Source organism: Pleuronectes platessa, chromosome 9, assembly GCF_947347685.1.
Source record: "Pleuronectes platessa chromosome 9, fPlePla1.1, whole genome shotgun sequence".
Classification (NCBI taxonomy): domain Eukaryota; kingdom Metazoa; phylum Chordata; class Actinopteri; order Pleuronectiformes; family Pleuronectidae; genus Pleuronectes; species Pleuronectes platessa.
The window spans coordinates 20,841,366-20,853,928 of NC_070634.1; the positions used below are offsets into that span (position 1 = coordinate 20,841,366).

Consider the following 12,563-nt stretch of genomic DNA (forward strand, 5'->3'; position numbering starts at 1 on the left):
GTCTATACTATATTTTTTGCTGATTCTTGACTAAAATCTCCATAATTAAAAGGACATTATCAAAGCGAAAAACTAAAAGGGTTAATTACAGCCAATACCTACATCTTTAAACAGAACATAATTTAATTATAACTACCTCTAAATTCTATTGTATTTTATCATCCACAGATGCATGTTCTTTTTATAGGGTGGGGGTTATGTGTTTTGTCTTTTTTCTTGTTGCGTTATGCTGATTGTTTGGGACACTGAGGCAAATTCCGGACAAATAAGAAAAATTTTCGAAATAGACACAACCGCTTTAACAAAAGTTGTTTTATTCTCATGTAAATAACTTACAACATTGTCTTTTGATACAAAAATAAAATGATATCCAACCAACTTGACACATGTTGGACTCATCCACATCAGACTTAAGAACATGAGAAACCTTTTTTTTTTTGAATCAACACATGTTGCCTCTTAAATGCTTAAACAGAAGTGTTAATTTCAAGGGACGACTCCTGCGACTGCTCGTCTACTCTTCACCTGCTGTGGTCGGCCGCCAAACAAAAATGTTGCAAACAACATTACGTCACAAAACACAGAAATAAAGAGCAAGTTAACAGAGGAAAAAATCATGCAACAGAAGTTGGGGCAGGGCAGTTTCTTCACCAATCAAAACCACAGCCGAGGAGACAAGTTGACAAGCAAAAAGTATTTAAACATAAACCTTGTTCCAGTGTACCACCTGATGAACAAGTACTTTTTGAATATCTAAATGTGATTCGTGATACAAGCTGATTTCAAAAGAACAGTAAAGAAGCCTTTTAGCTCTGACTGATACACCGGTATATTGTCATAAAAAAATGTCATACCAACTTAAAGATGCTAAAAACAAAAATTCAGTGCAAATGCACAGTTTCTCTCAACTTCTCCCAGCATGATTTCTGCAGCAGTCAGTCCTGACAAACATCTCAGCTGTAGAAAACACCAGAGGCGCGTAGAAGGAGTAATGACTGAATAAGAGGATGCGCTGTTGATGGGGCCACGTTGTCTGTCAGTGCTGGTTCTTCATTCCCTGTGGTTTGCCTGGTTTCTTATCCTGCTGCTGCGGTAGCTGTATCTGCTGCTGCTGGCCACGACCGGGGCCGCTCAATCCTCTGCCACGACCACCAAACAGACCTACACAGAGACACGAGGGGAGCAGAAGGTTAACAAGAGCCTGTTCATTATGTGACAAATGTTGTTTTCCACTTCCACAAAACTTTATCACTTCCAGTTTGCCAGGTTATTAAAAAAGATGAAGTTGCAGAAGGCAAGACAGGTTCACTTAGAACACATAGGGCTGCATGTTGACTTATCAGGAAATTGCTGGACCCCCAAAAAATTGTTTTTATATTTTAACACCTGAACAAAATTAACATAAACTATTTTCCAATATCAATGTTGATGTTGTGACAGCAGGCACAAACAAATGGCCCTGCAGAAGTCTGAATTGCAGGAAGCATTACCACTCACCTCGGCCAGCTCCTCCCCTTCCTTTGCCCTGCTGTTTGTTCTGCTGGGCACCTCCACGTCCGCGGCCCTTGGACACCACCTCCTCCTTCACCATGTCGATGATCTCGTCTGGGATTCGCAGATACTTGATGGTGCTTCCTCTGATGTAGCACTCAGGCATCCTCCAGAACTTATCTCCATCCTGTCAGAGGTTAGAAGTGTCAGCGAATCCTAGTATCACTTTTTAAAAACAAGTATTGCTTTAGTTTTACTAACAAGTTTCGGTTTGAAGCTTTTCAGACGGTAGAAGATCTTTGTTCTATCTTGTATTGTTTTGAATGTGTACTTATTTTCTTAACAATGTTGCAGATTAACAGGCCAGTGTTGGTCATTTGACATTTTGTCAGTTAAACCACCATCATTATATTTAAATAATCATAAGTGACTTTTCGTAAATACAGGCTACTATACTTGTATGTATTTACCCTTGAGGTGCAGATGACTTCTCTCAGGTTGATGTTCATCCAGTTGTCACAGCTGACCAGGTGACCGTTATACGTCTCCCCATTTTTCAGCTCCACCAGCTGAGCAGAGAGGAGAAACAAAAAAAAATACACATTACTTATCATCTTTAACTTTTTTTTTTTTTTTAAACATTTACAATTCAACAGAGCGTTTTTGCACAGCAGCAAGAGCTCAGTGTCTCCTCACCATGGGGTGGTTCTGGGCCGTCTTCAGCAGAGAGAGGGGAAGCTGCAAAAGGACAGAAAAACATGTCAAACATTGGAATTAGGATAACAATGGTGTGTTTGGTAGATGAACTTTAAAATCAACATTTTGTCAGGCAAGCCAACCTGTATTCAATCTATATAAATATCCCTAATATTTTACCATCTAGACCGACCTGCATATTACTGACTATAGGGATACTACTTGTCGAGCCACTGGGATTTTGCCCTGAATGAAATGGCTTCGAAAGTTTCTTATTATAAATTCACAGAGCTCAGTTACTACACTATAAAAACCACTTTTGGTGCCTTTTACAGGTGTAAATCCTTAATGTTACGTAACCGGTCTACTAGAGATGAATGACAGACATTTGATCGTTTAAAAGAATAACTGCTTGATTTAATTTGATAGATTTAGATTTGCCTGTTCAATGTGAATCACCTTTCTCCCCATTAACAAAAGTTACCACTAATGTAACTTCATATCCTCCTTGCACTGACTCATGTTTTATTCCGGGATTTGCAATCAAACGCAATGCCTGATGAATGTAGTTTGTATTAATTGTGAGAGGTTATAATGTTCTGATCTGCACTTCAGCACGATGAAGGTGTTTTCTGTGGCTTTGTGTTAAAAAAACAAAACAGCAAACACACACCGTGTCTCGGTTAGCCTCGGTAGCTAACCTCACTTAGCTTAGCGCAACGTTGGCGGGCATCACTATGAGCCGGCGCTTCGGTAACACGAGGAAATTACTGAGCTCTAAAACACAACAACGAACGTTTTGTGTAGATACCAGAGTTAGATACTCACCATTGTGATTTAATGTCTTTTTGATTTTGTGTCTTGGTCCTACACGGTTTCACCTCCTCTTGTTCTTCTTCGAGTCTCAATGAGTTTCCGGTGGGAAATAACCAAGCTATTATAAGATGCTGCCCTCTGGCGTCAGATGCACTCACGTACCGCCAAATCCCCTCTACCCCTGATCAGCAGGTTCTCTTCACTGAGGTCGTTTCTTACACAAGAACAATATTGAACATCAGATCTTTTGAAAACAGATACAAAACAAATGAATGGTTTGTTTGCTGTTGTTATATATTTGGTTATTTTTAATTATTTTCTTTATCGCTGAATTGTTTTCCATATATTGTTTGGGACTATACAGCTGTATGGGGGCCTAAACGAAATACAAATATAAAACCTTGAATCTGTCTTGGTTAACGTCTGATAAATCAAATGTGCTGCATCAATGAATGTTATTTTTGGTCTGTCTGTCGATCAACCTATCCATCTGTCTATCTGTCTGTCTGTCTGTCTGTCGATCTACCTATCCATCTGTCTGTCTGTCTGTCTGTCTGTCTGTCTGTCTCTCTGTCTGTGTGTCGATCTACCTATCTATCTGTCTGTCTGTCTGTTTATTCGCTATCTGTCTGTCTGTCTTTCTGTCTGTCTGTCTGTCAATCTATCTGTCTTTCTGTCTGTCTGTCCGTCTGTCTGTGTGGCGATCTACCTATCTATCTGTCTGTCTGTCTGTCTGTCTGTCTGTCTGTCTGTCTGTTTATTCGCTATCTGTCTGTCTGTCTGTCTGTCTGTCCGACTATCTGTCTGTCTGTCTGTCTATCTCTCTGTCTGTTCTTTCTGTCTGTCTGTCTGTCTGTCTGTCTGTCGATGTACCTATCCATCTGTCTGTCTGTGAGGGAGGCTTCTACAGCCCAGCGTGTCATCGTGCGTCACACTGCTGACGTCATCACGTCACGTCGCACGCAGCGTAAACACCGGCAGTGTGATGCCAGAAGAGGCGTCAGTTGTACTTGTGTGTGAGTGAGTGTTTGTTGTCGGCTCTGTTTTTCGGTCGGTGGTTGGAAATAGAGAGAGACAGTGACACGGAGGAGCAGCGGAGCCTCAGGCCGGGAGATGGACAACAGTAAACGGACGGTGGTGGTCACAGGTCGGTGTCTCTTCTTTGTCGTGTCGGTTGTTGTCGGTCGTCGTCTGCCGGCGGTTGAGAAAAGTTGTGGAGTGACAGGAACGTTAATGGCGTCAGTCTGCTGGTGCTCCGGCTGCTTTCTGCTGAGGAGCGCGTCGTGTGGACTCTCTCACTGCTCCTCAGGTCTCGCTGGTCAGTAGAAACTACTGACCAGCGAGCTGACATCATCCCTAGTGCTACTGTCTGTTGTCTGTTTAAAAGGCCCCTGATGAAACAATACAAAGTGAGAGAGGCTGAACTTATATGTGGAGAATCCCAAAACGTGCTTTTAATTCGTCGTCTGTTTTCTCTTAACGTCCATTCTTCTTCTGTGTAGATCAAATGAGTAATTTTAATGTGAATGCATTCGCTCATCAATACCAAAGCTTCCTTTAACAGCCTATTTAACTCATATGTGCCTGGGGCAATGTACAACTGTCAGTGCCTCATGTTCCCTGCTGTAGTCTGATTCAGTCCTTTAATAACTTTCTAACAAAGAAGAGAGTCTGAGTTTAACTCCTTTGCTGCTTTTCGTTATTAGTTTCATCTTCTGTAACACAAACACTATTTGTTCTCAGCACCATGTCTCTTCACAGACATGGTTTCCTTACAGACAATGTGGTTACAAGTTAATAACACCAATAACCAACCAATAATTCTGTCCCAGTATTAATATCTTAATGTCATGTTTTCTGTATGGATACTCATCTACCCTGTTTCCTATTTAACTTAACTTTGCATTTCAATATCCAAATCTGGACGTTGTTCTTGTCAGTAGCATCGTACCAAAGCTGTTTGAGTTTAGAAAATATCATTTTGTGTTGTTGATGTAATGGGACTCATCTCCCACCTTATGTGCTAAACTACTAAAAACGACTATTGCGCAGGGTAATAAAACCATATCAACTATTCATTGCAATATAATCTTCATCAATAACACTATGTGTTTTGCTCTATATCAAGTTTTCAAGAAGAGTTTTAAACCACACCCTTCACTCAGGAGTTGGAACACAGTATTTAAAAGAAATAGTACTGACTGATATATAAATATTTTATGATATAATTTTGGGCCATATCATCCCGGCCCTGAACACGACTCTCCCCATCAGTTAATGTGAGCAGAGTTAACAGAGACGGTGACCTGGTGTTTTCAGACACAAAGGGGTGCGGAGGCCGGCAGACCCAGCTGATCGAAGATGTGCAGATTGCCTGGGAACCGCAGCTTCACAATAGCTGGCCGGCTGGCAGCTGCTGGCCCCTCTCGCTGCTCCTTTTCAGCCGCCTGTCAGACAGACCGATCCCCCTCCACCTCTCCACCCAACCCCTGGGGACCCACTGACCCTCGGAAATGTGGTGGAGGGGGATCAGTTATAGATCCCTGTATAAACAAGCCTGAGTGAATATCGGCTGCTGCTGCATTTCTTTTATTGTACAGGTCACTCCGAGCGGTACAGGGGGGAGATTTTTAGTGATTGATTTTACAGCAAATCTTATGCAGCAGAGTCTCAGTCTGCCAATATTGGCAGTTTTGCTAGAAAACAACTTAAAATATAAGAAACAGCTTTTTATTACAATTGCTACATTCAGCAAAGCTTTAACTTGGTCCTGTAGTACAACCAAAACTTTTACAAGTCCCAAACAAGACAAGAGATCTTATTCAGGTAATAATAGTGGAATAGGTCGGATCATCTCATTTCATATTGGGACAGATATCTGCTTGAATCGCTTGTTGGAAGGTTTGCTGTATTCGCATATGCTTTTTCTTCAGAATAGTTCTATTTGCATTTGCAATAAAATATATTTCAGAAAGAGAGATATTCCCTGAAATCACTGGTCATTTTCCTACTTTTGTAAAAACCAAACTGATTCCATAGCTTTATAATTAGAAACATGGTGTAAGAGAAATGTGTCATCACCAGCAAAGCATGTAAGCATCTCAGAAACTAAATAACTCTCATGTTTTGTAGGTTTCGGGCCTTTTGGAGAGCACACGGTCAACGCCAGCTGGGTCGCAGTGCAGGTATGTTTCACCCCTCTGTTAAATGTAACCTTCACCTAAATGATATGATTAAGCCCTTAGATGAATATATATTAACTTTTGAATTTGCTGTTGATTTTGTTTGTAATTCACATTATTCATTACACTGAGGAAATCAAATCTTCTCCAAAATTGTGTTATGATAAAAATATAAAAGCTCATTGTGTCTGTCATGTTATTAGCCAGATGTGTTCCTGTTTGTTTGACAGTTTTATGATGCTCTGATAGTTGCCGGCTTCACACATGTGCCGCAGAGTGTCCCAGAGGTTCCCTGTGTCCTGCTGGCGAAACTGCATGTGGGGGATGATGGTGGTTGTCAGGGTGTCTAGACGGACTTGATAAGGATATTAAAGGCAAACAAAAGGCCGCTTTGAGGCGGGGTCACAGACGTGGTCAGAAAAGCCCATTTTCAATAAAAGTGGGGGTCAGTGTCCAGAGCAATTTGTCCTGCAGGGACATTGGGGGAGGTGTTGGTCGACTGGCTGTGAATCAGTTTCACATTTGTCATACTTATGATATGTGTGACTGCATCTTTTATTTCCTGCTTGATTAGGAAAGTGGCCGAGTATTGTAGTTAATTTATTTCTGCTTATTTTATTTTTTAAGTTTCCAAATATACTATCAATTTCGCAGAAACACATAGATCACCATTATCAGTTCTAAATAGTTTTTGTGTTTTTGTGTTCTTATTTGTTTTTGAATTATGTTGGATATTTACATTTTTTTATTTATACTGTATATTTTCTGCTATAAGAGGCAGAGGTATCGACTTAATTTGTGGAAGTATGGCGCCAGTGGGAAGTGAGAGAACAGATTAATGAGGCAATTAGCTGAGTGGAGGTTTCTTGCACGATGGAAATAAAGTACAAAGCTGTTAAAACTCTAATAACACTCATACAGAACGATTGAATCTTCAACCTGATTAGTTTGAGCTTGTTTCTGTATCAGGCTCATCCGAATGGGGCAATGACCAAAGACTGCTTGCCAATCTACAAAAATGTATATCTTTCACAAATTGTAGAAATAGTTTACTCGGTTCCTTAACGTTTACCATATAGATTTAAATGTTTAAATGTTAGACTCTGTATGAAAAAAAAGATGAACCTTTGAACTTGACATTTTTTTAGTTGTCCTTGGTTTTAGCCTATTTTAAATTAGCATCCAACCTATTGGTCATTTCTGAAGCTTTCAACCACTATCATAGTAAGAAGTTCTCCATGTCACATAGAGCTGCACTCTCCAATAACACCTGAGAACAACGTTGAGAAATATGCTGTTGTCGTTGAACGCTTGGAGGACACATAACCCAAAAATAAATTCAAGTACAAATGTTTTTTTATTCTTTTTCTTCACCCTGTCAGGAACTGAAGAAGCTGGGACTGGGCAGCGAGGTGGACCTGCAGGTGTACGAGGTTCCTGTAGAGTACCAAACCGTCCAGAGTTTGGTTCCTTCATTATGGAAGCAGTATCATCCGCTGGTAAGAGGAGAACGTGGTGTGACCTGTACACGTAGTTCTTTGTGATAATTGGATCTGACAGGCCCAGAGAACAATCTGGTCATTAGAAACACAAGGCACAAATGCTGAACAAAATTTTATTATATACAATTATCAAATTATGCAACTAATTACTGGCTTGAGTGTAGCATTATCTACATGGGCGTTAACATTTACAAGGATTGTACTTGGGTCTCACCTTGTGTTCAGATACTTTTTGTGTTGAATAAATTTGACTATTTCTGGTTCAGTTGAAATTGCCACAGACATTTTTTTGGGGACCCACGAACATCTCTGGTTTATTTACTGTAAATAATTTGTATTATGGGACATTATTTCGGTAATTCTGACGTTGTGAATTTTATTGGATTCTTTGCCAGTTGGTTGTTCATGTTGGAGTCTCCGGAATGGCCACCACTGTCACCCTGGAGAAGTGTGGCCGAAATAGTGGCTATAAGGGTCTGGACAACAGCAGCTTCTGTCCTGACTCACAGTGCTGCATTGTGGGAGGCCCAGACTGCATCGACTCAGTTATTGACATGGAATCAGTCTGTAAGAGAGTGACCGCCTCGGGGCTCGGAGTAGCTGTGACTGTCTCCAAAGACGCTGGGAGGTAATTCCATTTCTCCACTTAGAATCAGCCAATTGTTTTCGCCTGTCACCTCTGGACCTCATGCAGGGATAGAGGCTGATTCATGTGGTCAGCATCACTCTGTTAAACACATGATTCAGCCATACAAGTGCATTCAGTTTGACAGGATGAGAGACAGCTTAGGTAAAAGCTTGGGTAACAGCGTCTTGAGTAAACCTGGGTTTGATCATGGGGTATACAATGCAGAGACTTGTAAGGTTTTTTGCAAGACATTTAACATGATTTTTTGTGTGTCCCCATTGGTGTCATGTTTACATCACCACACAACTCACTTTATAGCTGTTTTGAGGGTCAGATTTTTCTGAGGGACTCACATGCACACGGACATGTTCCAATGCACCCACATGGGTAAATAAAACACAAACAGAGATGCTGTGATGATCACTTCATTCTTTGCGCTGGATGCCATTTTTCCACTGTTTGGTAAATAGTATTTGGCAGCTTTAATAATGTTTAGAATCTTTAATACATAACCTTTAAAATGATAATGGTGCACTCTGGTGGAGCAACTGTGTAATGGCAGCACTTTTTGCAGAATAGGAACACGTAACAAGAACTCAGGCTGTATTTTATTGAACCATGTGGATTTGACTTATATAGTGACGCTGATCATCTATCAATCAATCAATCAGACTTTATTTGTATAGCAAATGGCTTATTGTACACTGCAGAATGAGGTTCATCTATGGTTGGTATGTAGAAACTTCTATTCACTTACAGTGATGCCATAAACAGTGATTATATAGCTATAATGATTTTATATATGTTTGTCACAATTGGTGATCATATGAATACAAGTAGGGAGAGACCTTTCATTCCCTTAACGTCCTGTTTCCCTCTCTGACAGATATCTCTGTGACTTCACCTACTACACGTCTTTGTACCTGAGTCACGGCCGCTCTGCTTTCATCCACGTGCCTCCTCTTGGAAAGCCTTACAGTGGTGAAGACCTGGGTCGTGCACTGAAGGCCATCGTCCAGGAGATTCTGGAGCTTCGTGACCACGCTGGGGAGAAGCTCCACTGCCAGCATCACTTCCACTAAGTGACCTCCGGATGCCAACCATCCTCTCTCCAGCAATCGCCACACAAGAGACATTGCACTTAACCACAAGTAGCCAAACGTCCTCCTTTTTAAATTCTTTGTCTTTATTTGGACAAAATGAAAAAGTCAGCATATAGAACGTTTTCAGTCTTTACTTCTCTTTGTTTTAGGTTTTTGCTTCTTTTTTTTTTTTGCTAAGCCTGATTATTTGTTACGTTCAAATGTCTCCTGATGGCGAGAAGATAGAATGGGAGTTTGAAGACAACCCTTAGTCACACTGAAACATAAGCCTTTCTGCCACTTCCAAGGAATATGAAACATTTTGACTTTGAACATGGGAATTAGTGTAGGCCCACGATGAAAACCCAGCAGCTAAGTGCTGCTTCTATTTGTTCACATGCAGTTCAAGTAGTTCCAGTTGGTTTGTAATGTGGCAAATATTGCAACCTTTACCCCAAAAGTGACTACTATTAACCTTATAGGGTTAGGGTTATTGAATTGGTTATAGAAGTCACATTTGGGGTAACTGCTATATCTGCTTTATACAATTAGATTTTCTTCATCCTTAGATTTTGAGTTTCCATCTTTTACAACATGTTTCAGTCGACAGATCTTTACACCTGGATGTCTCTAAATGGTAAATGACCATGATAAATTATGCAGAGATGTTCAGCATTAAGCTGTAATTCTAATTTCAGTTCCCTTCAGATACTTTTCCAGCTGCTCTATATCCTAACTGTGCCATTCACATTTTATGTTGAGTTGTTTCTTGAGTGCTTTTTCTTTATAAGAAGTCGTAAATTTGCCTTCTTTTACAAAGGTTATTTTAATCAGGGAACGGGTTGGTTCCAGCTCATCTTCCCCCAGGTTTATGGCCCAATTCTGACCGGAAAATACTAAACAGATTCTCCTGGGATCTGGCCCCAGGCCGTGCAATGTTATTTTACAGATCTCAGGTCTGTCAGTTTAGGAGATTCATGTTGTGGTTTTGCCAAAATTCTGTTAGAGTTGCAAAATTATCTGAGAAAATATTGACCATTGCAGTTATTACGATAACTTCCATTTAACAGAATAATTCTTCTGAGTGAGGTGTGGGTTCAAATGTTACAAACACGCACACACATTGGATTGTGGCAAGGAACTGACATCACAACACTGGATTTCTGGGTAGTAAAATCTTTGTCTCTTGATTTAGGGTATCTGTGTCCCATCAGAGCCAATTTATTTCAGATCTTACACTATGTTTAAAACCAGTGATTTGTCTTTTCATCGTTTTTCAATAATCGTGCAAACCACATGGGTATAAGCTAGTGAAAGCTTTCAGTTGCTCCCTGCATTGAATCACATGTAGCTGAAGATTTGATTCGATGTGGAGTTTGACTCTCACTTCAGTCAGAATTGGGCCTGGACATTTATTTCTGTAGCACTTTCCTTTATCCACTTTTTACTTATTCTGGAGTTTGAACAGCATTTTTCAAAGAATTTGTATGTTTTATTTTATTTTCAGTCACTTTAATTCGAAATATGTAGCTTTCCAGATATTCACGCACACCCAACCCATGTTTAATCTCCCCTCCCATTGATTGTGTGGTATGCTTTATAGTTGACTTATGCTTTACTTTCCTGAGCTTTGGTTTGTTCAACCTGCAGCAAATTCTTTCATCGTGTCTGTGATGGTGACACACTCCAGGTGTCAAGTTTCTCTTTTTAATATTTGTCTGGTTCACTGTGTTCACGAGCATTTTCCTGACGGCTGAGCGGTCGCTGAGTAAGTCCCACAACACCAAACACAGCGTCCGTTTTATATGTTTCAGTAGTAAAGGTAGCATTGAGCGTTGTATATGCTGCTTCACCCCCCAGTGTATCACCAACACTATCTCCCTGTTTAATACAAAGATGTAGTGTGTATATATATAAATATATATAAACTGCCATACCTAGTTTTGAGAAACTAGCATCATCAAACATTGAACTAAACAGGATTGAACCTCATCTCAGACTTTGAGTTCTCATCTCAGCCTTTGGCATTTACCTCCTGTCTCGTTGATGTGGTTTAAAGCTCCTGGAAATTTTGCAAATTTTTTTAATGAGTTTGCCGGTGCTAGTATTTTACTGTGTGGCTTTACAAGTGCTGAGGTGTGAGAGAGTTGTGGAGGAGCTCCCCCTAAAATATGTGTCCGCTCTCAAATGTGAAAGCCCCGAGTTTACGTACGAGGTGACATCTGACCCTGACTCTTTTCCTGTGCCTTGCTGTTGTTTATGTGTGTTATGAGGCCTTAAAAATGCTCAGCGGGTCAGTTCAAAGATATATTACTGATTCTGTCCAGTCAGATGTGTGGCTACCTCAAGAATACTTTTTATCTCTGTGCGTGCTCTGTTGTATAACATAACGGCTCTGTGAAATATTGTGAGTTCCTGTGTTTAGGGAGTTTCCTCTGCCTCTGACATTAACATAGCACAATAAGTCATCCTGGCTTTGTAAAAGAAAAAGCTTGGAGGTGAAGAATTAAAGGATCATAAATAATGTTTGTGTCCAATACTTCAACTTTGTATTTTTCCTCCAGTGGTTTTTATGAAAAAACGGTTCAATGTCTTGTCAAATGTACAAACACACAGTTGTATTAAAGGTGCCAATCAAAGATATGACTTAGAAGCACAGCTCTGTCTTAAATAATCGGCCTGATTTCTGCACAGATATGGTTTAAGTCTCCGCACAAGTTTTTTTTTAAACTCAACAAGCATGTTGTTTCAGAATACAGCAGTAAACATACTGCTTTTTCTACAGATATGTTTACATCACTTTTTTAGAACAATGGATGGTTTGTTGTTAACAAAATCCTCTTTCAATAATACATCATTTTTTTGGGACCTGTGATGTGTTTGGCTTTGGCAGAGAGTGGTTCATCAAATTAAGGACATATTGTTTTTGTTTACACATTTATTTATGCATCTTATTATTGTGTCCTCCCATAGCTTGAACTTTGGTGCTGTGGACATGTTGTACTCTGAACATGTGCATAGTTTGTATATTTTTAATATGTAGTCATACATGTACATCGAACGGTAGCCACACCATAGCTATTTAATTCTAAATCAGACCGTGAGCTAACTACAAAATGAACTACAGGTTATTTGGGAGTAAAACTTGAAACTAGAGACCATGATC

General features: G+C 40.1%; 2 protein-coding genes across 2 annotated transcripts; one reads left to right on the plus strand and one right to left on the minus strand.

Moving 5' to 3' along the window:
- Window positions 1-294: 294 nt before the first annotated feature.
- lsm4 (LSM4 homolog, U6 small nuclear RNA and mRNA degradation associated) lies at window positions 295-3,125 on the minus strand. Its single transcript, XM_053430390.1, has 5 exons — window positions 3,016-3,125; window positions 2,188-2,229; window positions 1,962-2,060; window positions 1,498-1,678; window positions 295-1,161 (listed from the first exon to the last, which is right to left on the minus strand). The coding sequence occupies exons 1-5, from the start codon at window positions 3,016-3,018 to the stop codon at window positions 1,037-1,039; spliced, it is 450 nt and encodes a 149-aa protein (XP_053286365.1). The 5' UTR covers window positions 3,019-3,125; the 3' UTR covers window positions 295-1,036.
- Window positions 3,126-3,968: 843 nt separating this feature from the next.
- On the plus strand, window positions 3,969-11,921 carry LOC128448659 (pyroglutamyl-peptidase 1). Its single transcript, XM_053431411.1, has 5 exons — window positions 3,969-4,150; window positions 6,136-6,188; window positions 7,568-7,684; window positions 8,083-8,315; window positions 9,202-11,921. The coding sequence occupies exons 1-5, from the start codon at window positions 4,117-4,119 to the stop codon at window positions 9,395-9,397; spliced, it is 633 nt and encodes a 210-aa protein (XP_053287386.1). The 5' UTR covers window positions 3,969-4,116; the 3' UTR covers window positions 9,398-11,921.
- Window positions 11,922-12,563: the final 642 nt, after the last annotated feature.